This window comes from Hemicordylus capensis, chromosome 12 (genome assembly GCF_027244095.1).
Source record: "Hemicordylus capensis ecotype Gifberg chromosome 12, rHemCap1.1.pri, whole genome shotgun sequence".
In the NCBI taxonomy this organism is placed as follows: domain Eukaryota; kingdom Metazoa; phylum Chordata; class Lepidosauria; order Squamata; family Cordylidae; genus Hemicordylus; species Hemicordylus capensis.
Genome location: NC_069668.1, coordinates 5795575 through 5821762, shown reverse-complemented (window position 1 = coordinate 5821762; position 26188 = coordinate 5795575). Strand labels below are relative to the sequence as shown.

The window sequence follows — 26188 nt, the reverse complement described above, 5'->3', positions numbered from 1 at the left end:
AACACATATAAAAACACATAAAAATAATTTAAAACTAACAATTTAAAAACAGTCACAGAATTAAAAACTTATGCATTATTAAGAAGCTGAAAAAGCCTGAGTAAAAAGATGGGCTTTTAAATATTTTTTAAAAAATTTCAGAGACAATATTTACTATTTATATCGATGTAAACTGCTTTGGGGACTTTTACTGAAAAGCGGTATATAAATATTTATCGTATTGTTATATGATAATTTCATTTTCCCCCCCTTCACCAAGGGCATTGACTTCCTTTCTGTGTGTGTGTGTGTGTGTGTGTGTGTGTGTGTTCCTACTAAAGCCTTCCAGCTTTTGAGGGGGCTTTGGACAACTTGGCATCATAACTGTCAAGAAACGTGGGGGGGCAGTATTCCCTGTAAAAGAGAATCCCAGATGTCATTGAATACAGCTCCCAGCATCCCCAGCCAAAGGCTGTTGCAGCTGGGGATGCTGGGAATTGTAGTCAACAACAACAGGGATTCCCTGTCACATGGAACACTGGTGGTGGGTGTGAAGTGAAAGCATCTCCAGTGTCTCCTGTGCTGTCCCAGAAAACTCTTGGGCTTTCTTACTTGGCCTGACTGAGTTGGGGTTAGTGCATGCTGTCTCTGACCTGGCCGCATTCTCTACCACAAGAGAGCCAACAGAGCAGTGTGTGGTTGGTGGGCCCCAGTAATTGCCCAACCCCCCCCCAGCCTCTGGCATTGGTCATGAGAATCCTATTCTACAAAAACAGAGTTTAGTGTAGGAGGAGAGAGAGAATTCTAGCCCCATGTAAAGCTCCACCTCCTCCTGTATTGAGGGTTCCAGACGGCCTCAGAATTATGGCCACTGAGGGAGCACTATTCCACCATTGGGGAAACTGTTGCTTTCACAGACTACCCCAGGGAACCGCAGCCCCCAGCTCTCCAAGGGAGTCGCAGAGCACTTTTCCTGGCAGCTCTCCTCCTGGACTGGACCCTCGTCACTGGCCAGCTCTGGTTTATATAACCCTTGGCAGGTGGGGCAAGTCTCGTGAGAACTCTAGCCACTGGATGGCCAGCCAGACCGGACGGAGCCTCCTGCACACTCATAGGCCAGAGCAGGTCATGTGATGAAGCCTGAAGTCTCAAATAGGCAGCCCTAAAGAGTTTGGTACCGGCAGCAGAAAACCCAAATGATGAACTCCATTGTGGTTAAATATTATACGTAAACATTGACAACTGGAAGCGCTTTCATGATAACTACAGGATTTGCAATACAAAGTATGCTGCCTCATGATATGGCCCATCCAGGACTCAGCTTCTCTGACTCCTTGGTTCCTTGCTGCTTTGCATAACTGTGAAGCTGTCAGGGACCCGGTCCCAGTACGTTATGGAGGACAGAATGCTGGGAATTCTGAAACTGCTTCACTGGTTGGTCTCCGTATAATGCTGGCCACTTTTACGAACATATTTATTTAATTGCAACAGTAAAAGTGGATGTATAAGCCAAGTACTTTTTTAAACGGCTTAGTCTGAAAGTAGAATACATTCTGCATGGAGTTTCTTAGGTGTCTTCATAACAATGTATTGGTGAATATATTTGGGAAATACTGGTTTTAAGTGGCGTTTTTCAGATCAAGTCATATCTTGGGGATGGTCAAGTGACACATGATATACTGTATATTGTTTGAATTCTCAATTTTTTGTGTATAGATTTTTTTTTAAATTAAACCAAAGATATAATTAAAATTGAGGTTTCTTTTAGGGGGTGGGGAAAACAAAGTAAACCGGCAGCATCTAAACTAGCTAGCCATAACTAAGTGTCACTGAAAGCAATGAGACATGCTAGTCATGATAATGTCTGTCCCATGATTTTCAGCGGTATTTAGTCATTACTAACTTAATCTGCATGCTGCCCAGTGTAATACTGGAAAGACATTGGTCACCATCCAGATTAATCGAATTCCAGTAATATAAAATTCCGAATAAAAGGTGACAATTTCTCCCCTAATTGAGTCTTTTTAATTTAATTTATTTATTTTTTCTTATTGGTTTGGTTCTTTTTGTGAGCTGTCGTGAACAGTACTGTTTTTGAAGGGCGGGATACAAATATTTCAGTAAATAGGTTGGATAAATGGGGTGAGCTTTTATACTGACAATACAGCAGAATTACGTGCCCCGAGGAGGCTGGTCATTGCCATCTTCCACTCTCTAAGAGTAAAAAAGGGTACTTTGTCTATCAGATGGCAGAGAGCACTGCCTTCTGATATAGTTTTCCACTATCACACACTGCAGTTTAAGTTTTTAGGGTGGGAGTGACAAGCAAAAGGACACTACTATGAAGTACATTTTGACAAACCAGGTCACCCTTTCTAGTTTGCTTTTTTAAAGAAAAGTATATTTGCTATTGTTCTCTCTTTGCTTTTCCTCCACCAACTCATATTGTTTACATCCAGCAACTGAAATTTATCCAGACACATTATTCTGCCTGCCCAGAAAATATGGCTAAACTCTGTCCATAATCGAGTTTATTATGGACACAAAATATGAACAGTCCATAAAAATTATGGATGGTGATCCTTCACTTCAGTGACTTTTTAATATAATTTACTTCCATTTTAATATACTTTAAAAGAAGTTAAGTTCATCCTCAAATACTTGTCTTTGTTTTAAAAATTGATTTTTGGAAAAGAAAAAAAAGTTTAAAGCAAAAAATGCCTATTTAATAACACACATAAAAGAAGACCTCAGTTGCTGAAATTATAATTTTAACTGTTTTTCTTATATATACTTATATTTCTCCTCATTAGGCAGGCACCTTCTTAAAGCTTTTGGTTGGGTTGTTTTGGTTTTTGTTTTGTTATTTTGGCTGGTGGCGTCTGTGGCTTTCAGAAATGTTATGACTACTGCAAAGCAGTTCTATACTATTTTACTGGTGACTATAAAATCAGCCTGAGTTTACTGCTTTCCTGATGTTGGTTTTTAAGTAAAAGGTAACATTTTAAAGCTGCAGTTGAGGATGAAGTGCTTATTAAAGGCAGTATTATGCCAATTTCAAACCTTTTAAGAAAAACGTTTTAAGGCCACCTGTAAAATACTGTATTCCTAAAATACTCCAAAAAGAGAGTTTTTGCTGCCTTTTATTTTACATCTTTAAAAAATATGAATACCAAGTATATTTAATCCTCCTTCCCAAACCTGGAGTAGGAATTTTTTTTTTAAAAATCCAAAAAAGCCAATTAAATTTTTTGATCGTTTGATTTGGATTTGCAGCAACATAGTAGATATTTCTGTGATACAAGATATTGCAAACTGAACTCAGTTATTCAGTATAGGGATCAGAATTTAGGGTTCAGGGGTCAAACCTACCCCCCCCCAATTGGCACAGAAGCAACATGGGTGGTGGAAGTTTGGCCGTGGCAGTGAGTTTCTGGCTTTGGGGAAAAGATCTATTCTTGACATACTTTATTTATTTTAATATTTATAGACTGTTTTCCATGTATAAAAGCCTTCCAATGGTTCTGCATAGTTTGCAGTAGAAGGGAAAAAACAGCTGAATTCAAATGGCATGGTCAACCATGCAAAAGGTAAGCTAGGATCACTGCTGAGTTCTTAATTTTTATGCCACTTTTCTTCCAAGGAAAAAGTGGGCGGTGTTACATGGTCCTGCATTTTTATCATTGCCTGCTTCATAGGTACAAAGGTAAACTGTGGGGAGCGAGTGGGATGACACTGTGCATGCTGCTATGACCTCCTTGGAAGAAAGGCAACAGAAAATTTCAAATTAGGCTGTGAGAGATTTATTTGTATCAGAAATATAAGCTGCTTTTGAGTGAATGCCCCCCAAAGCAACTCTCCGAGCAATTAAACCCAATACAACAAATAATATCTAGTACTGACTCAAGATCTCCTGCTGAGCTTCAGGACTCAATGAGAAGAGCAGCAGGAGGAGAGAGGGCCTGCCCTCCGCTCTTGCCTGTGGGCTTCCCAGAGGCATCTGGTGGGCCACTGTGCAAAACAGGAGGCTGGACTAGATGGGCTTCCTTGGGCCTGATCCAGCAGGGCTGTTCTTATGTACCTATGGTTTCCCTAGTCAAAGACCAACACTCTTTCACTACTTCACCCTGGCTAATATGTTAATTGTTTTGCTTGGGCTTTTTCCGTTGGCTTGTTAAGAGCAGGACAGAGCAGGGACAGACATATATCACAATATAATTTGAATTCCAGTTTTCTGTGCGACTATAAACTGAGGCCACCATTGCCACGTATGTAACGTACACCGCCTGTCAGCTGTTTCCTGCTCGGCCGCTGACAAGAGCCCCCATTCATAACTCTTCCTTTTATCCTTTTGGTGAATAAGTAATTATTCAATATAGGAGGCAGGATATTTGGAACGGGCTATTTAATGTGGCGGCACACAGTAATGAAATCTGCTGTTACTGGCAACCTGAGAGAGGAATGTAACAATTCTAGCACAGCCGGTAACTTTATCTGCTTTGACGGCCTGTTTATTTGGCACGTCAGTGAACCTTTTATCCCAGTGAGTGACAGCTCTTGAAGGGTTGCATTTACTTCCATTCTATCATGTATTGTAATATTTAATGGTGGACAAGGTTGAGTGGGACCAAAGGTAATTCGAGCCCACTTTTCTACCGAGCGGAGGCCAAGAGACAGTTGATCTCTGGTATTGTGGCATAACACGCACAGTGACTCCGCATTCGCTTATGGAGAATAATCTTACTGATTACAATTAAGAGGGAGGCGAAAAAAGAAATCTTGAAGTTGACAAGAATACTGTGCCATAGTGTCATTTTTTACACCAGATTATGTGTTCACCCCCCACCCTTCAGGACAGATTAGGAGCTATTTCTGCAGCGTTCACATCCCCCATCGCCCTTTAAAGATCTGCTTTCCTTCTTATTAAAATCTTATAATGGCCTTCTAAGTCAGTGTGCAAGTGTTGAGAGTTCCTAAGTGACAAAGTAATTAGAGTGGAACAAAGAAAGCGGAGTTATCCTGTTACCGGTATACCCGATGACTTATCCAGGATTCATTTTGCATTAGTTAAATGTTGTTCAACACAAAGAAGGAAACCTGGGGAAGGGGGTGCAGATGAGGGTGGAGGGGAATATTTCCCATCAAGAATTTTGCTGATCTTTAAGGTGCTAGAAGCCACTCGATTTTGCTGCAAGAGTATTGTTTTTACTGTTGTTTATATAGTGCCTTCTCTATGCCTGGTGCATACAGGGTGAAAAGACAGGTGTACCCCTCTATCATTGGTATAAACACGTATTGCTTGCTAGTGGCATATATCTTTATGAAGCTAGGTGGGTGAGATTTGACTTATAGAAAAACCGGGTTTTAAATGTTAATAAGCTTGACTTTCGAAGTCTGATTTTTATATATAATACATAAAACAATTAACTGAACCCTCAGGACAAAATCCAGGAAAACACTTTAGCAGGTGCTTAAATATAAGCAGGTGAGAGTATTGTTAGCATCACCTGAGTGTGTCATTTACAAGCTCAGCTGCTTTGGACTTGTCGAGCACTTAGTGGGATCAGGCCTGTACCAAAAAGAGGGGGAGAACCCACAATTTATTATCACTTTGGTTGTTTTCTCTTAAACATTGTTCCATTGAGAATCTTGAATTTTTCTTTCTTTACTTGCAAATTTATATCCTGCTTCCCAGCTGTATTTCCTTGATTTCTTCAATTCTGGTACTCTTCTCCTCTGGTGGCTAATTTTATTTGTAAAAAGCAGTGGCTGTTTAAGATGGTTTCTCTTTAGCACTTGAGTTGAACAGTGAAAAGCCAATATCTACATTAGTGGATAGTTCTGACAGTCTCCAGAAAGTGGCTTGGTTGTATGCTAAACTTAATGGACTTGCATGAAACTCCTTTGTTGTATTGTGACTAGAATGCACTTTTTGGTGAGGGGGTGGGGGGCTTAGTCGCTTCTTAGTAGCTTTTACTCCTTTTTTACTGAGTCCTCCATTTATTCACATCCTTTGATTCTAAAAAGCGGATGTAAATGTATAGCCTAATTCTCAATACCCAGCAAAAGGTCCTTAAAATGCATTAGTTAATTCAGAGTGCTTTTCTGTTTCTAGCATTGTTTGTCTCTGAGGCTGAAGTGAAAACCACAGTCCTAGTTCTGAAGTGAAAACCACAGGAAGGTGTTCACAGTCATGTTTGACACTATGAGAACAATTGTCAGTGACTCCGCTTTCATAGGGAATGCTTAGCTGAGATTCAAATTCCCTTTTTCCCCCTGAGTAGGAGATCCTCAGATAGGGTGATGTACTGCGCATGCTCAAGACAGAACTGGAATCACGTGATTTGATTGTAGGCATGGCTACCTCATAGCCCCAGTTCCAGTTCTGTCTCGCTCGAGATAGGACTACTTTGGAGAGAGCTCTGGTCAGTTTTGTCTTTGGATTTAGCCTTTGTGCACTGATTCCTTGCCTTCCCTTCCTATTCCTTTACTCTAGCTCTGTCTACTGTGCAAGGGTGGGAAGGGAGCAGTTCTCAATTGGTACTTAAAATTTAATTGCCTCATTTCCTTTCTTGATTTCTAATCCTAATTGGACAACCAAATTCCGTTTCTGTTTATTTCGTTGCTAGAGATATTTATTATGGAAGCGGCTCATGCCGCAGAGATCATGCAGGGTTCTCTGTCGGAGAGTTCACAGCTACCGCAGCACCTGGGTAGCTTAGCGACCCTGTCGCCAGTTGCAGCCGACTTTTTGCCTTCTACAGCCCTGCCGGCTCAGTCCCCGCTCGCGGCTACAGCCGCTGTAATGTCCCCGCCACCATTTTGCGCCACAGACGATCGGCCTCGGACTTCAAAGTCCTCTGGGCAGCGGCCGTCCAAAGTTTTTAAAAAGAGCAAACACCTTAGTGACCAGTCCTCTCCCCCTAAAAGGAAGAGAAAGCGCAAGGAGTCGGCACACTTGTCGGACGGTCGGAAGCGTTTGAGCGAGCGGCTCCTGATACAGGCGGTTTGCCGCCGCTCTAAGATTAAAACAGGCAAAAATGGTGCCAAAAAGAAGGAGGCTTCGAAAGAGAGCGCCAAGCGAGCAAATGGCGATTCTGGTGTCTGGAGCCCGGTGGGCAACCTGCTGGCACCAGTTACTACTAACGTGGGGAATATAGCGGCAGAGGGGGAACCAGCTGGTCCGCGCTTTCCTCCCTCACTCCAAAATATCGTACATGCCTCTTCTCCTCCTTCTCAACCGCCCCAAACCGTAAGGACTCGTTCTCGCCTCAAGCCACTCAATGGCTTAGGGATTTTTTCGCGAGGGAATTTCAGTTAGAGTCTTCCGCGGCTCCGTGTGCTGCTTAGGGGGCGCAGTCTACCTTAGAGCCACCTGCGGCTCCGTGCATTACTCAGGGGGCGATTCCTGGTGTGGCTTCCCTTGATCCACCCGCACCTAGCTATGTGTCTCTGATGACTCAGGGAGGTCCCTTCTTTCCTCAGAGGGATAGAGGGCGTAAGAGGGTTAGGAGAGTGGGCACTGACCGTCTCTCCTCATCATCCCCGGACTCCAGTCCCAGACGCAGGGCCATCCCAAACGGGGAGCGCGGTCTATTTATACCTAGACCCCCTGCACGTAGATCCAAGCACAGGCGCAGGGAGCGTTCAACCTCTTCATCTGATGTTCCTGACAGGGAAAGGGTTCCAACTTGACCGGTCCCTCCCATCGTACCTGTTCCCAACCCTCCCCTGATACCTATTCCCAACCCCCCTCCCCACGCAATTACACCTATTCCCAACCCCCCTCCCCCCGCAATTCCAACCACCGTACCTCCTAGCTCACTGGTCAGAGCTGAGAAACCAGTGGTTCCCCCCACTTCCTCTGGGGAGGAATCCTATGATTCACAGCCTCTGATTCCCGGGCAGCCCATAGGATCGGAGAAAGAAGAAGGGGAACTTTCAGAGGAGGACATTGCTCCCCCCATATCCAATTCCACAAGGCTATTTTCATCAACAAATTTCGAGATATTGCTTACTAAGGCAAAGCGTACCATTAAGGATGTCTCCCCAGCGGAGACTTCAGCTGGAACCACCGCTACTACCCTGGACCAGCAGGTCTTCCCTCCTACGGATCCGGTTAATCCAGTGATCCCCTTTCATAGAGTAATGTGTGCGGAGTGGCAAAAGCCCACCTCCTCTAAGCCAATAGGCAGTCTGCCAAGGAAACATTATCAATTGCCATCAGAGGTTTCCGCACTTCTTGCAACGCCTAGAGTAGACCCCCCAGTGGCCCAAATGGTGTCAGGAGCATTGGTGCACTCAGAACATCATGAACAACTCAGGTCGCAAGAGGACAGACGCTGTGATGTTCTCCTAAAGAAAGCGCGTGAGGCTTCAGCTTCCTCGATAAAGATGGCCACCACTAATTCTATTTTTGCGCGGGCGGCAGTCCTATGGGCAAAAGAGCTGGTTCAGATGGTCCCGCCGGAGTTGCCCAAATTATGACAAGGAATTAATAAGATGGCCAAGGCCGTGGCTCTTACCGCAGATTCTAGCCTGGACGTCATACAACAATCATCGAGGGCATTGGTGGCAGGTGTAGCCGTCCGCAGAATTCTGTGGCTGAAATCTTGGAATGTCGACCGCAAATCCAAGCTGGCACTTACCTCGGCTCCATTCGCTGGATCCTCTCTTTTCGGCTTGGCACTGGACCCTATTCTTGTTGACACAAAAGATAAGAAGAAGGTTATGCCCTCCGTTAGGAAAGACTTCAGAACTTCCTTCCGTGGCGGACACAGTTCTTTTCGTCCCTACAGACAGCACTTCTATCACCCATACCATCTCAATCAATCCTCTCAGTCCAGGGACTTCCGTCCCCAATACTCCAGGGGCTTCGGCAGACCACAGTGGAGGCAGTGGAACAGGGGCCAGGGACACGGATCAGCTTCCCGGCCATTCTCCCCATACTACCGACACCGAAAACAATGACTCCCCCCCGGTAGGCGGGAGGCTGTCGCACTTCGTGCTAACCTGGATGTTGACAGCATCAGACAAGTGGGTCCTGGATATGATCTCCAACGGTTATGCCATAGATCTGACCTCCTCCCCTCCCCCCCGTTTCATCCCCACACCAAAGTCTTCTGTGCCACAAAAACATCGTCTGATGCAACAAGCGGTGCGTCACCTTCTTCAGATCAAGGCAATAGAGTATGTCCCTTCGTCACAAATGTTCCAGGGGGTATACTCCATCCTTTTTCTAGTGCCAAAAAAGGGTGGCTCCTGGAGGGCGGTACTGGACCTGAAGTCTTTCAACCACTTCGTACGAAAGAAGAAGTTCCGCATGGAGTCTCTACGTACCATAAAGGAGGCGGTGAGGAAAGGAGACTTTCTGGCCTCGGTGGACCTCTCGGAGGCCTACCTCCACGTAATGATCAGACCATCCGATCGGAGATTCCTGCGCTTCGCCTACGACGGAGGTCACTTTCAGTACCGTGCCCTTCCCTTTGGCCTGGCCTCTGCGCCGAGGGTTTTCACAAAAGTAATGGTCTCCATAGTATCTTTCCTCCGCCTCCAGGGGGTGGGGCTCCACCCGTACCTGGACGACTTACTCATCAGAGCGCCCTCCAGAGACCAGGCCATCAGGGACGTTCGCACGACACTACGGGCTCTGAAGGATCATGGATTCGTGATCAACAGGCAAAAAAGCCACCTGATACCATCACAGGAACTGGTCCACCTAAGGGCCCTATTCAACACGGCACAGGACACGATTTCGTTGCCTCCAGAGCTCAGGGAACGCATCCTCAAGCAACTCCGTCTGCTCTTGTACAAAACTTGGGAGGACGTCATGAAGCTAGCTCAGTCCCTGGGCTCCATGGTAGCTTGCTTGGATTGCACTCCTTGGGCCAGATGGCATTCATGTCCGCTGCAATGGCTACTCCTCCCCTGGCAGGATCAGATTATGGCCGCTCAACATCCACACATCAACATCTCACAAGAGGTCAAGCGCTCCATTCACTGGTGGCTGTCTCCTGCCCTTCTCCGCGGTCTGCAGTTGATGGAACTCCGGCGGATAATAGTTACAACAGACGCCAGCCTCTCTGGTTGGGGAACACACTGTCACAGAGAGGTTGTACAGGACACCTGGTTGACACAGGAAATATCGTTACCCATAAATCTGCTGGAGCTCCGGGCCGCACGCCTAGCCCTAGTACACTTCCAACGGATCCTTCGGGGCCAGCACGTGCTACTACGGACGGACAACATTACCGTCAAGGCCCATATCAGCCATCAAGGGGGGACGAGGTCTACAGCTCTCATGCGAGAGACCGATCGGCTCTTCAGATGAGCGGAGTGCAACCTTCGGTCGCTGGTAACCGAACACCTCAAGGGCGACAACAACGAGTTAGCAGACTGGCTCAGCAGGGAGACAGTGGATCCGGGAGAATGGTCCCTGCATCCGGAGGTCTTTCACCAAATGACTCGGGTTCTAGGCAACCCACTGATCGATATGTTTGCCGCACCGGGCAACAACCAACTGCCTCGATTCTTCACGAGGTATCACACCCCGTTGGCAGAGGCAATAGATGCGTTAAACTCTCAGTGGCCAGACGTTCTATTGTACGCCTTTCCACCAATTTCCATAATAATGAAGGTCCTTCAGAAGCTTCGTCTGGAAGGGGCAGAGTTGATATTGGTGGCTCCCTTCTGGCCCCGTCGCCCGTGGTTTCCAGACATACTCAGCCTAGCGACCCGTCCTCCATGGCGACTACCAAACCGCCCGGACCTCTTACATCAAGGCCCTTTACTACATCTGGACCCTCATTGGCTGCAACTAGCCGCCTGGAGGCTGAACGCACGAAGCTAGCAGCTCAGGGTTACCCTAAGAGTGTACAGGACACTATCCTGGCAGCACGGCGACCTTCCACGGTCAGAGTGTACCAGGCGACTTGGTCGGCCTTTGTGCGATGGGCCAAAGATCGAGGAAAAGAACCCTTGGAGTCAGGAGTCCCAGAAGTCCTCGAGTTTCTTCAGGCCGGCCTGGACATGAAATTACGACCAAGCACTCTCAAGCGTCAGGCCTCAGCATTAGCATCTGGGTTGCAGCTCTCTACCTCAACATCGGTCCATCTCCACCCGCACCTCTCCAGATTCCTGCGAGGGGCCACAAACCTGGCCCCTCCGCCACTTAGCTGCTTCCCGTCCTGGAACTTGAATCGTGTCCTAAACGCCCTCACGAAGGAACCCTTCGAACCTATCACACCTATTCCATTAAAGCATCTTTCGATGAAAGTAATTTTCCTAGTGGCGATAACATCAGCCCGCAGGGTCTCGGAGTTGGCAGCACTCTCCGTGCGTAAGGAATTTTGCACGTTCCACTCTGATTCAGTCGTCCTTAGATTGGATCCCACCTTTCTGCCAAAGATTAACTCCACATTTTATAGGGCTCAGGTTCTCATCCTTCCTTCTTTCTGCCCGGCCCCAGTGCACCCGAAGGAGTGACTGTGGCATAAGCTCGACATTAGAAGAGCGTTAAGAACTTATATTAAACATACTAGGGACATTTGCTGTTCAGATGCTCTCTTCGTTTCCTTCCGGCCAAATAACATCGGCAAAAAGGTGTCAAGGACCGTGTTGGCAAATTGGATTAAGTCCTGCATTCGTTTGGCATATGCGGCGCTTCATCTCCCCCCTCCTGGTGGGCTGACCGCTCACTCTACCAGAAGTGCTGCTACCTCAGCGGCTTTCTCGGCACACGTACCTTTATCAGAAATATGTAGGGCGGCTACCTGGTCATCGACCACGCCCTTCATTAAGCACTATAAAATTCCTGATTTTACTCAAGATCAAGCGGCCTTTGGTCGCACCATCTTACAACAGGTGGTTTGAGCACATCTATCCCATCCCAGGTCACAATGTCTCTGCTTGGGCACGTCCCTATCTGAGGATCTCCTACTCAGGGGAAAAAGGAACATTGGTCTTACCGTGAAGGTTCTTTTTCCTTGAAGTAGGAGATCCTCAGCCCCGCCCGGATGTGCTGTCTGGGTCTGGGGTTATAGGTTGGGATGAAAAATTAATGTGTTTTTTTCCGAGACTGTTCTCAGGGTTAAGATTCTTTCTGCTTATTCTGACTCATTGCCTTTTTCTTCATGTTCTACCTGTCAGTTTGTTCTTTACACATGTTTAGGTCTGAGCTCTCTCCCGTTGTGTCTTTATACCTCACTCGTCATCACTGGAACTGGGGCTATAGCAATAGCAATAGCACTTACATTTATATACCGCTCTATAGCCGAAGCTCTCTAAGCGGTTTACAATGATTTAGCATATTGCCCCCAACATTCTGGGTACTCATTTTACCGACTTCGGAAGGATGGAAGGCTGAGTCAACCTTGAGCCCCTGGTCAGGATCAAACTTGTAACCTTCTGGTTACAGGGCGGCAGTTTTACCACTGTGCCACCAGGGGCTATGAGGTAGCCACACCTACAATCAAATCACATGATTCCAGTTCTGTCTCAAGCATGCGCAGTACATCATCCTATCTGAGGATCTCCTACTTCAGGGAAAAAGAACCTTCACGGTAAGACCAATGTTCCTTTCTTAATTTTCACTTGAGCAGATTTAATGTTGTATAAAGGTAAAAGGAATGAAATTTATGTGTTGGTAGTGATAACATTCTTAATGAAATCTTTCTCTCTTAGTTACAGCCTTCTAGCCCCTGCACTCAATGCTCTTGTGCTTCTGCTGAGAAGAATGTCAAATATGCTGCCAGTGCAAAGAAGAAAGAAAATGGAGGAAAACCATTTATTCCCAAAATATTTTTTGGAACACGAACGCACAAACAGATAGCTCAGATCACTCGAGAGTTGCGGAGGACGGCGTATTCCAGTGTCCGCATGACAATTCTTTCTAGCAGGGACCATACTTGTGTTCATCCATCGGTATCTGGTTGTAGCAACAAGAATGAAAAATGTGTGGAGTTGCTGGAAGCAAAAAATGTGAGTAATTTTAAAAAGCAAATTCCAGTGAGGTTCCTTTAAAAAGTCATACAACGTAAACATAACACTGTAAAAACAGCAATAAAGGCAGCAAAAAATAGCAATGGAAGTAACAATAAGAGCATAAATAGGGTGAAACGGAAATAAACCCTGGAAGCAGCCGAAGTACAATTTTCCATTAAAAGCAGAGGAGAAAAGAAATGTCTCCCCTGGGCATCCAAAGGGCAAGAGAAATGGTATCTCTGGGAAGAGCACACGGTGGGGCATCACCGCAAGAAAGGCCCTATCTCCAGTCACCAGCTATCTCGCCTCTGCAGGTAGCGGCACCTGGAGCAGGGACTGAATGGGCGGGCAGACCTTCAGAAAGCCTAGTCACAACCCGTGTGTGGCTTCAAATAAATAAGAGGGCACACAATTTCCCGTTTCTCGCGTGTTTCGTAAAGGCTGTCATGTTGTTGAAGCCTTTCCCACATTACGTTGTAAGCATATGTTTTGGAAATACTCTCATAAGTCATTAATGCATCACAGATCGGTACTCTCTTTCAGTCCCAGCTTACCTAGATGGGGAGGGAGGGAGGGGGGCCTGGTGGTTGACACCCTTCCATTTGGCAAATATGTGGTGTGGGCAAGGCGGTGGCATTAGCTGTTCCTCCCTCTCACTCTTGGAGAGAGGGTGAAGAAGGGAGTAGTAGTAATAAAGTACGGTAGTAGTAAATTTATTACGGTCATTAGACCAGCTTAACATTTAAAATGATACATTTATAATGGAGGAGAAGCCACCAGGTCTCTCCGTAGCAGCTCCTCTGTGAATGGAACGGTCTCCCAGAATCCCCTGCCTGATTACCAGCTGCTCTGGGAGAAAATGCATAGGAGAGGGCAGAAGGAGGCAGGGCACCTTGAGTCTCTCATGGCATAACTGCCTTCTCCCAAACCACCTCTCCACCTGTTGTTTGCAGATGGAGCTATGTTTGGGGGAAGGCAGCACTGCAGCAAGGAACTCAGTTGCCTCCTTGGGCTATGACTAGAGGGTCAGGAGGTGCCCCTCCCCCTTGATAATCCTTTCCCTGAGCCCACCAAGTGAGCTTCAAGGCTGATTTTAACCGCCCACCACTCCGCCAGTAAGCAGCTTCCTTTATAAACTGCCAGTGCTTTCGGAAGACTCTTGCTTGGTGTGTGTCGGCAAATTCTCCCTTCTCTTTTTTATTGCTCTTTATTGACTTGTCAAGTGTCAGCAAAGTGTTAGTCTTCATGCCCCCTTGCCCCGAGGGCAAGCTCTGCAGTAGTGAGGGCCAATTAGCACTGTCACTTCCAGTGCCCTTGTCTTACCCCAAGACCATATTGCAAAAGCCAGTTGATAAACGGATAACTGACAATTTGCTAAGAGCTGAGAGGCACCAAGTGTGATAACACTTCAGCTGCCAACCTTCCCTTAAGGTTGCGTTACAGTCTTAACATGGACGGTTTTTCTCCTTGATTATCAGCCTTCTGATGTCTAAGCAGCCTTCAAGAGTGTCTAAAGGATACTGTTTCAGGGTCTTGTACTGCTTTTTATGCCACAGCTCTCAAAGGCTATTGTGGGTTATACAAATTTGCTTTATTATTTTTTATAATACACAGCTGTAATCTGATAGACTAGATCAGAGAAGAAGAGGTTGCTACGTTTTGCGGATGGAAATTTCTTAATGAGAGTTGCCTTTCTCCAGAATGCATCCCTTTTCACGGGGATGAAAGTGATTTAAGAGTCTTAGGCCGCTAGCATTACATGCTTATGTCAGCTTGGAACTTCTCTGCAGGCTTTTATATCTTGCTATTATTATTATTTCTTGTTTACACAGTCAGACAGGTGTTATTGACTGGTTTGTTTTATCCAGACATCGAGTCCTTCTCAAGCACCTGGGATGGCTGAATTTTATTGTCAGTGTTGTTGCTGTTGTTATAAATATTGTTGCAAAATACAGGCTGTTCCCAGTAAAGTTGCTTTTTGTAATTGGCTGATGGTGATTTCTGTGGCCCCTATGGTGTTGAGGTGCTCTTCAGGGTCTTTTGGAATTGCACCTAGGGTGCCAAGTACCACTGGGATTATTTTGGTCTTTTTCTGCCACAGCCTTTCAATTTCAATTTGTAGATCTTTGTATTTTGTGATTTTTTCTATTTTCTATTATTTGTGATGTATTTTGTGATTTTTTTCTATTTTCTATTATTATTATTTCTTGTTTACACAGTGACTGGTTTGTTTTATCCAGACATCAAGTCCTTCCCAAGGACCTGGGATGCCAGAATTTTATTGTCAGTTGTTATAGATATTGTCGCAGAATATAGGCTGTTCCCAGTAAAGCTGCTTTTTGTAATTGCCTGATGGTGATATCTGTGGCCCCTATGGTGTTGAGGTGCTCTTCAAGGTCTTTTGGAACTGCACCCAGGGCGCCAATGACCACTGGGATTATTTTGGTCTTTTTCTGCCACAGCCTTTCAATTTCAATTTGTAGATTTTTGTATTTGGTGATTTTTTTCTATTTCTTTTTCTTCTATTCTGCTATCCCCTGGTATTGCTATGTCGATTATTTTCACTTGTTTTTCTTTCTTCTCGACTACGGCACTTGCTGTTTGTTGTGGATTTTTCTACTTTTGCTCTTATTGCATTTGTTCCTAGTGCCTGTTCTTGTGGAGCCAGTATTAAACCGTCTGTTTCTTTCTTCAAGTTGCCATTCTTAAGCCATTGCCAGGTCTTGGTGATGTCTGATTTTCCACTTATATTGTGCAAATATTGACCATGCAGGAGCTTATTTCTCCATTTTTCTGCTCGGTTCTTGTCTTGTTCTTTCTTGTAGGCCTGCTTTCTTTCATTGGTGTTGAAGAGTTTAGCATTATTGACCATTTGAAGTGCATCTTCTTCACTGTCCTTGATATATTCTTCAAGGCCTCTTTTCTCCTCCTCTACTGTTTGATGGACTTGCAGCATTCCTCTTCCACCTGAGCTGCGAGGGAGGTATAGCCTATCAACATCACTGCGGGGGTGCAGAGCATGATTGATGGTCATGATTTTCCTGGTCTTACGATCCAGCGTCTCTAGCTCTGCCTGGGTCCAGTCTATTATCCCTGCAGTGTATCTGATAACAGGTATAGCCCAGGTGTTTATAGCTTGTATGGTGTTCCCGCAATTGAGTTTGGACTTGAGGATTTTTCTAACTCTCCTGATGTATTCACTTCCAATTTTTCTTTTAACTTCAGTGTGTGCGATGTTATCAGCCGGGAGAATACCCAGGTATTTGTAAGGTTCTTTCTCTTCCAGGTTCTTGATCTTGCTTCCATTGGGCAGTTCTATTCCTTCTGTTTTTGTTATTTTTCCTCTTTTCATTATTAATGCAGCACACTTGTCTAGTCCAAACTCCATTGCTATATCGCTACTGAATATACGGACAGTGCTTAGCAGTGATTCGATTTCTGACTGGGACTTTCCATACAACTTCAGATCGTCCATGTACAGCAGATGGTTGATTTTACTTGATGTTTTAGATGTTTGTTATCCGAGGCCTGTTTTGTTTAGTATTTGTGAAAGTGGGGTCTTGGCAATTACAAACAACAGAGGGGATAGTGAGTCCCCTTGGAAAATGCCTCTTCTAATGCTAACCTGTCCAAGTGTCTCACCATTGATTGTTAACTGTGTACTCCACATGCTCATTGCTTTTTTAATAAATATCTGAATGTTTTTGCTGACACCAGTTGTTTCTAAACATTTTAGTATCCATGTATGAGGCAATGAATCGAAGGCTTTCTTGTAGTCAATCCATGCAACACTTAGATTTGTTTTTCTTCTCTTGCAGTTTTCCAAAATCATTTTGTCAATCAGCAGCTGGTCTTTTGTGCCTCTGGTGTTCGGGCAATTTCCTTTCTGTTCAACTGAAAGCTGTTTGTTAGTTAATAAGTGTTGCATGACTTCATCTGCTATTATTCCAGTTAATAATTTAAACATGGTTGGCAGGCATATTATTATTATTATTATTATTATTATTATTATTATTATTATTATTATTTTAATATTAATAATTTGATTTCTATACCGCCCTTCCAAAAATGGCTCAGGGTGGTTTACACAGAGAAATAACACAAATAAGATGGCTCTCTGTCCCTAAAGGGCTCACAATCTAAAAAGAAACACAAGATAGACACCAACAACAGTCCCTGGAGGTACTGTGCTGGGGGTGGAGAGGGCCAGTTACTCTCCCCCTGCTAAATAAAGAGAATCACCATGTTAAAAGGTTCCTCTTTGCCAAGTTAGCAGGGGCCTTCAGATGGGGTCTTCTTGATTCAACCTGACCGGGATCTAAAATTAACTGAGCAGACATTATTTTATTTTTATTTATGTATTTATTTGATTTCTATACCGCCCTTCCAAAAATGGCTCAGGGCGGTTTACACAGAGAAATAATGAATAAATAAGATGGACCCCTGTTCCCAAAGGGCTCACAATCTAAAAAGAAACACAAGATAGACACCAGCAACCGTCACTGGAGGGATGCTGTGCTGGGGGTGGATTGGACCAGGTGCTCTCCCCCTGCTCAATAAAGAGAATCACCACTTTAAGAGGTACCTCTTTGCCAGGTTAGCAGGGCTCCTTCCCCCAAGGAGTCCAGAGTGGTGTACATGATTATGCTTATTCTCACAACAACCCTGTTGAGGTAGATTAGGCTGAGAGAGAAGTGACTGGCCCAGAGTCACCCAGTGAGTTTTATGGCTGAAGAGGGATTAACTTCAAAAACGTCTTGAAACTCAAGGCCACTTTCTGAAGGAGGCTTAGGAACATAGGAAGAGCTGCCTTATCAAAATCAGACCATTGGTCTGTCTACCTCAGGATTGTCTACACTGACAGGCAGTGGCTCTCCACGGTTTCTTTGCCAGCCCTACCTGGAGGTGCCAGGGATTTAACCTGGGGCCATCTGCATACAAAACAGATGCTCTACCACTGAGCTAGGGGCCCCATTCATTCTGCCTCAATTGTATGTCTTCAAAGGCAGGCTAATACGTTTCCGTTACAAAGACGAGTTTTTCAATGGAGTGAGAGGAGAGTGCTTAACCCCTGGCATGTTTAGGAAAATTCATATGCCAATAACATGTGGAGAGGGACCAGTGTCTATATGCTAATGCTAGAAACCTCTTAGCCAAGATTGGGAGCGAGAGAGTTTTTTTTGGAAAATGAGATCATAAATGTAGGAGAAGGAAGATCTCCATGATAGGGCTGAGAGAGACGCCTGCCTGCAGTGTTGGAGAAGCTGCTGCCAGTCTGTGTAGACAATGCTGAGCTAGATAGACCAAGGGTCTGACTCAGTATATGGCAGCTTCCTATGTGGACAGGGAGGAGCGTACTGAGGATTATGTAGCTCTACATGCGAAAGAGAGAACTGGGAAACCCAAGAGGGCCAGACTCCTCCACAGAATTATTGCGGGTGGCAGTATTTTTACGAGGAAAGGTTGGAAGGACTGAGTATTTTAGCTGGAAAAGAGGGGTGTCCTGATAGCACTTTGCAAACGCCTGAAGAGCTGTCACATAGATGAGGGTGCTGTTCTCTGCAGCACCCAATAGCAAGGCTTGATCTAACGAGCTTAAGTTAGAGGAGGAGGACAAAATTTGGCTGAACATTAGGAGAGGCCTCTGAAAAGTCACAGCATTTCCACAGTGGAACCAGTTACCCCGTGGGGTAGTTGACTCTCCCTCGCTCAAGGGCTTGAAATAGAGGCTGGGCAACCATAGGAAGAACCACCTTAAGTGGCGCAGTGGGGAAATGCGTGACTAGCAAGCAGAAGGTTGCTGGTTCAAATCCACGTTGGTACTATATCGGGCAGCAGCGATATAGGAAGATGCTGAAAGGCATCATCTCATACTGCGCGGGAGGAGGCAATGGTCAACCCCTCCTGCATTCTACCCAAGGCAACCACAGGACTCTGCGGTCGCCAGGAGTCGCAACTGACATGACGGCACACTTTACTTTACTTTAGCCATAGGAAGCTAAATATCAACAGAGATTTGATAAAACATATCACAATATAGTTTATGGGCTTTAACAGTATTTAATGTAGCTAGGATTGCTTACAAATATATAGTTTCATTATTAGTATTATATTAAAACATTCACATACATTACTTGGATTCTCTGTTGAGATTGTGATACAGTACACTGCTGAATCCAATAAGGTTTTGCGTTTTTCTCTGCAACCATAGGAAGTTGCCTTATCTCGAGTCAGACTATTGGTCTGTCTAGTCAGTACAGTGTTGTTGACACTGACTGGCAGCAGCTCTCTGAGATTTCAGGCAATACCAGAGGGCAAACCTGGGACCTTCTGCATGCAAGCTCTGTCACTGAGCTATGGCCCCATCCTGCGAGGGAAATATCTTACAATGGATAGTGCTCACAAGTAATCCATCCAAATGCTATCCAAGGTGGACCCTGCTTAGCCAAGGGGACAATTCATGCTCACAATCGGCTCTCTCCCCCAGCTGTTGGGTATGCTTTAGCTCTGCATTTTCTGCTCTGAACTGGGGGCTGGACTAGATGGCCTCTGTGGTGCCCTCCAACTCTGTGATCCTATAAATCTAAGTGCAGTGTTGTTCATAGCATTGTGTGAATGTTGACCATCTCTTTCTAGGGGACTTCTGGTTCTTATTTCCACGGAGTCCATAAGCTGACCGAACATCACTTGTTTCATTCTGCACACAAGAAGTCCCAGGCTTGGGACATAGAAGATCTGGTGAGACTGGGGAAGCAGTTACGTGCTTGTGCCTATTTTGCAGCTCGGGAGCTCATGGCGGAGGCTGAGATAATCTTTTGTCCTTACAACTATCTTTTAGACTTGCAAATAAGAGAGAGTGTAACTATATTTATAAGCAGATGGTTTGGAATGTAATTTTAATTACTTACTAGTCTTCACACCCTTTTTATCTGTAAGACAACCCAGTGAGATAGTTTAGGCTGAGAGATGATGACTGGTCCAAGGTTTATAAACTTTTATTTATTATTTATTAATCATATTTGTACACCGCCCCAAACTTTCATCTCTGGGCGGTTAACAATAGCATAAAACAAGTTAAAACATATACAAAAACTTAAAACAATTTAAAAATCACCCACAAATTAGAACCTTAAAAATTTAAAGAACTGAAAAAGCTTGGGTGAAGAGGTGGTTTTTGCTTTTTAAAAATTGCTTTTTAAATGCTTTTTAAAAATTGTCAGAGATGGGGAGGATCGTATTTGTAGCTCAGCTCTGTAGCTGAGTGGGGATTTGAGCCCAGGTCTCTTTGTTGGTGTAAGCCCAACACTCCATTTTTCTTAGATTATTGCAGATAAGATTTTAAAAAATTAAATTATGAATGGTAATTCCACAACCTGACCAGATTCTGCAATTTCATTGCAGAAGGAATGATGTAAATGACGCAGGCATTTGAAGGGTATCTATTCATTTGCCAGTACTAATTATTGCCTTTTTGGGTTGGTATTTTGTAGATGGAGATTAACTTGAAAGACCAGGTGGTCATTTTGGATGAAGCTCACAATATTGAGGACTGCGAGCGGGAGTCCGCCAGTTACAGCATGACCGAAATGCAGTTCAGATCAGCTCATGAAGAGCTGGACACAATGGTGAACAACAACATTTGGAGGAAAGACCATGAACCCTTACGTGCTGTATGCTGTAGTCTGACCAAGTAAGAGAAAGCTAACTTAGCAGAGATAGTCACGGCATTTGGTTAATATGAACCATGTTTGCTATTATCACCCAGGCTTTTAATTAGGTATTTTTTTAATTGTGTTTTAATTGTGTTTTAATAATTTTTAAATTTTAATTGTTGAAATAAGTTAATCTTTTTATTGTCCTATAAACCGCCCAGAGAACTTGCGTTTTGGGCGGTATAGAAATATGCCAAATAAATAAATAAATTATCCACAAGAACAGCAGATGCATGATGGCTCTCTTGCCAAACTGTACTACTTCAGGCTGCAGGTGGGGGTGGAAGAATTAAAGACCCTCCGTCTTTAAAATAAAGGCTGCTTACAAAGACAACCACGGGGCTCTGTGGTCACCAAGAGTCGACACCGACTCGATGGCACACTTTACCTTTACACTTAACAAAAACATCACATTGTGGAGAAGTCAAGCTTAGAACTCTTTTCCTCAACATACAAATGTTGTATTTGCAGGAAGACTTGTTATATTGTTTGGAGGACCATCTAAACATTCAGTCGCCCCACCTTCTGCCTAAAGTGGTATAGTCCAGCATTAGAATATATGATATGGGCCTACTGATCATATAGCTCAGCTCCAAGTCCACAAGTCAACTCCAGCTCCAGACCATATTGCAGGGGTCCCATAAAGGAGAGACAGGAGAACCTTGTTATTCGCGGAACTGCTGTTTCCAGTTCTGTGTATGTGTGGGGTGGCTAATAGACACCCATTTCCACTATCCATGGGCACGATAGAATTAAAACCCATGTATATGCAGTTCCTAGAGCACCGGAGGTGACTGCAGAGATTACCTCTGCCTTCCATTTTGTCCCCAGTAGCCATTTTGTGGCTTGTTTCTGGGGGAAACGGGACATTTCCCAGTGATTTTTCCATTTTCAGAGGCATTTCTTCCTTTTGGAGGGCATTCCTGGGTACATGGGGACCCATGGAGCACACCACAGTAAGTTTGGGGCCTTAGAAAAAAAAAAATTCCCCTCCACCCTGGAACCTAACCCTCCTTTCCCCATATCCCTAATGCCTCGTTACCCATGGTTCTGTTACTTGCGGTACAAGGTTCTCCTATACTTGAAAGACTCCTAGAGGGTACTCAGAGCCTTCCTGCCTCCCCCATGTTGCACTCGTGCTATATACTCCCTATCTGAGGGTTGCCACTTTGAAGCCAATGTGTCCACTGCAGAAGGGGAGGGAGGAGGATGAAGACCCTCCTCCTCTGCCCCGGATTGGCTGGCTACGTCCGGAAGCTCAGTGTACCCCTCCCCTCAGCCTAAGCGTCAGGCTTCAGAAAATTAGCACTGAGTACTCCCGATGGCATGAATAGGACAAGTAAACTTGTTCCATTAATTTCAATAAGACTGCTTAGGAGTAACTCAGTGTGATGTGAGCCAGTGCCTGTAATGTCTTGTCTCCTTAACTGTAACATTCTATATGTGTACACACACACACACCATCACTACAGGGTACCTGAAATGAAAGTTTGCAACAGAAGGTGCACACGTGTTAAGAACGGTAGGGAACCCCTGCCATATTGGTTCTCAGTGAATGCAGCTGCTTCCCAGGCAGGGTTAGAGTGAGGGGGTAGCCACTGTTGTTTCTGTGTCCCAGTAGCCTTCCTGAAATAGACTGGCACCTAGTGAGGCTCATCTGATTAAGTCTGTATAATTCCTCCTGCAGTCCCTCCTGTCAAAAGTGCAGGCCTCTGGGGTCTTTCTCCATGCTCAGTTTTCTTCTCTCCCCTGACTTCACTTTGCTTTCTATCCAGCACAATGAAGAGTTCTGGAGAACTTGAAAGCCGGCTTTGTGCCAGTTTGATTGGTCCTAATAGGCATTCCCAGACCCTGGCTTTTGGTGCAACATATTTGAGATGGGAATGTCGAGGCTCTCGCTCTCACTAGTTTGTGTTAATTTCACCCCGTTCTCCATTCTGTGCTGCAGTTTCTTGGTTGCTGCTATCAAGTCATCTCATTGGGTTATCCTCATCACGTGCTCCTGGGCAGGACTATTCAAATTCTAAATAGAAGCCTATAAAGCTTGACGTGGATAACCCCTCCCCAGTTCTTATAGTCCTGCGTGGGTCCTGGGTAGGAACGCTTAGTGTAAGAACTCTTGCACCTCCCCCTTTTCAATTTTCCTGTTGTTACCTTTGTGGAGAGAATCGGTTTGTCTTCGTTCCCTGTTATTTTTTGTGCTTTTTGTCTGACTGTTTAAAAAAAAAATATTATTGTTATAAATTTATATTTAGAGAGAGTGAGTCTGTCGATCCCCCCTCCTTTCCTTCTAACCCCTTCCTCCCTTCCTGCTCCCCGGTGTATGGAGGAACGAATAAGGAGGATTCTCTAGGTTAGGGTGCCTAAGGGGCGCCTGTCTTCGCGCTCCCCGCTTGCCTCCGTGCCTTCACTTTCGACCCTGTCTGAGAATCAGGCTGCGTGCGTCACGATCCTCCCTGATCCCCCCTCGGCGGGCGTTATCCCGGCCGAATGGACAGAGAGAGAGGGCTATGGTCTGCTCCCACCAGCGGGTGGTGAAAGCCGAGCCTTAACAAGGAAGGAGCTCTCGGTAGCTTCCCAGGGGCGCTTTACGCTCAGCAGAGCAGCAGCATTATCGCAAACCCAGAGGGCTGAGAAGGAGCATTTTGAGAATATAGCAGCTCGCTTAACAGCCGGAGTCCCCCGGTCGGTATTTTCGGCTGCTGCCTTATCGTTAGAAGAGTGTAACGTGGCAGCAGGGGGTGAAATGGAGGAAAGTGTATCGGACGCGGAAGGCTCCCAAAATGGCGGCCAAGCTCCGATTCCTATACAAAAGCCCACCAAAATCAGCGAGACGACGCTATCTTCGGCATCATCTGTGGTGAGCACGGGGCGTGGGGGAGGGGATGCGGCCCCCTCTAGACTGCCTTAGTCCCCAATTTCGAGATCCCCTGGGCGGTCAAGGACCCAGGTCCCTAAGAACGTGCCTACGGAATGGCAAAAGTGGATTAAGGAGGCTATTTTGGACACTGTATTACATTTAAGACCAACAAAGAAGGCCAAAAAGGCTAAAAAGTGGAGATCTTCTCCTTCCTCTTCGGAGGACTCCTCTGACACTAGCTCATCCCCCCCACCCCCCAAAAAAGGCAAAATGTAAAAGGAAGCATATTAAAAGGTCCAAAAAATCTAGCAGAAAGACCATCTCCATACACTCTTCTGAATTGTCAGGAGATGAATCTGGGGATCCTAACCCTTTAAAAATAAGACCCAGAAAATCCAATACAGTCCCTCAGCCGGTTCCCTTGAGGGAAGAGGACACTGCCCCACTTCCTACTGGTTTAGAGGGTTCCGGGCAAGACCCTGATTTGGACCCCCTCCCTGATAAAGAGGAGGGTGAATGGTCGGGGGCAGAAGTATTTGAGCGCAATCAGGTATCCCAAAGGCTTTTTTCCTTTGAGGACTTTAACCCCTTATTTACTAAAATAATTAACACACTGGGCTTGCAGTCGAAAGTAGCCATGGAACAGAGCCAGAATCCAAAAGGAGACCTAGTATTCCCCAAGGCCAAGCCCCGGGACGTCCTCTTACCCTTGCCTGAGTGTTTTGCGGAAACTATAAAGGCAGAATGGGCTCTCCCTGCAGTACGCAAGAAAACCCTAATAGCCACAACAATGCTATATAATTTTCAACAGGAACCCTCAGACTTATTATTATTAAATGCAGACGCACCCATTTCACAATTGGTGACTGGCTCTTTGATCCCCAGAGATGGGGAAACCTCCCTTAAAGACCCCTCTGAGAAGTGGGTGGAATTCGCCTTCAGAAGAGTCCATGATAACTCTTCCCTCGCAACAAGGGCAGCTGCAGGGGCTTCCATGGCAGCACGAGCGAGACTCCTGTGGATCGATGACATAATTGATGATCTTCCTCCTGAGTCCACCTGCCTTAGACAGCAACTCCTGAAGCTTCAAAGGGCACAAGCCTATGTGGCAGATACAACATTGGATTTGATACGATTCTCATCCAGAGCTTCGGCAGCAGCGGTGGTAGGCCGTAGACACCTCTGGTTAAAGGGTTGGCAAGCTGACCCCACCTCCAAGAACAATCTGGCTGCTGTGCCCTATGACAGCTTAAAGTTATTTGGAGACTCGGCTCTCGAGAAGGTTCTGGTCCAGTCAAAAGACAATAGAAAGACCATCCCCACGGCATTCAAGAGGGGAGAAAAGCCTCCCTTTAGGAAGCCCTTTAGCTCCTTTCGCCCCTTTCGGACATCCTTCAGGGGGCGAGACAGAGACTTCAGGGGCTCCAGAGGTACATGGCAGCGGCAACGTTTCCAGGCTAGAAACGCCACCAACCGTCAAGCCTTCCTCCAAGGGAAGCAACAAGGCAAGCAGCAGTACTGACTCGGGGGCCCCTCACCCTAGGGGGACACCTGACCTTATTCCACAGCGAATGGGAACAGAACATTTCGGATGCATGGGTCCTGAACCTAGTAAGAACAGGTTACAGAATAGAGTTAGACTGCCTCCCCCGTCCCCGCTTCCTCCCAACCCCCCGCTCTGCCTCTTCTACCAAGCATGCGGACGTGACAGCGGCCATACAGCACCTGCGGGACATCGGCGCGATAGAAAGAGTTCCGGCGGGTCGGGAGGGGGAGGGAGTCTACTCCATTCTTTTTACCGTCCTCAAAAAGGACGGTTCCAAGAGAGCAGTATTGGACCTCAAATATCTGAACAAGCACATCAAACCCAGAAAATTCCGCATGGAATCTATCAGGTCCGTTACAGAATCTTTACAAGAGGGAGACCTGCTCGCTTCCATAGATCTCAAGGAGGCATACTTGCACGTCCCAATCCACCCGGACAGCAGGCGGCTTCTACGCTTCAAATATGCGGGAATCAACTGGCAGTACAAGGCCCTCCCATTCAGGCTCTCAACAGCACCCAGGGTCTTCACGAAAGTCCTAGCGCCACTCCTAGCGTACCTGAGAATGCTGGGAATTCATGTTTTCGCATATCTGGACGATCTTTTAGTGAAATCAGTGGTCCAGGAAAAGGCGATCTCAGACTTGCCAACTACTATCTCCACCTTGGAACGCCACGGCTTCATGATCAACTTCCAGAAAAGTGTCCTGTCCCCATCACACAGAATACAGCATCTGGGCGTCGTGATAGACACCATTCAAGGTTGCCTTTTCCTTCCAGAGGAAAGGATCCAGACCCTACAATTGGAAGTGAAATCTGCCCTACAACTAGGGAAGGTTCCTCTTCTTGCGCTGGCACGTCTATTGGGCCTAATGGTGGCAACCCTAGAATCAGTTCCATGGGCTCGTTTTCACCTAAGAGACCTGCAATGGTTCCTTCTGAGGTACCAGAACTTCATATCCCGGAAAAAGAACATCAGGGTACAGTTATCCCACACAGTGAAGAGGTCCCTCCAGTGGTTGCAATCCACACAACACCTGCGCAGGGGGAAAAGCTTCCTGGAAGCCCCGAAAGTTATCGTGACCACAGATGCCAGTTTCAGGGGCTGGGGAG

At 45.7% G+C, this 26188-nt stretch overlaps 1 protein-coding gene across 7 annotated transcripts in view; it reads left to right on the top strand.

Moving 5' to 3' along the window:
- Window positions 1-26188, top strand: part of BRIP1 (BRCA1 interacting helicase 1) — a 294634-nt gene that overhangs the window by 37630 nt on the left and 230816 nt on the right. For 6 of the 7 annotated variants that reach the window (XM_053274533.1, XM_053274532.1, XM_053274537.1 and 3 more), the window contains exons 7-9: window positions 12661-12957; window positions 19597-19818; window positions 20451-20650. In XM_053274533.1, coding sequence (XP_053130508.1) covers window positions 12661-12957; window positions 19597-19818; window positions 20451-20650 — 719 coding nt within the window. The remainder of the gene's footprint in view (window positions 1-12660; window positions 12958-19596; window positions 19819-20450; window positions 20651-26188) is intronic. The other variant, XM_053274536.1, reaches the window with a different exon arrangement.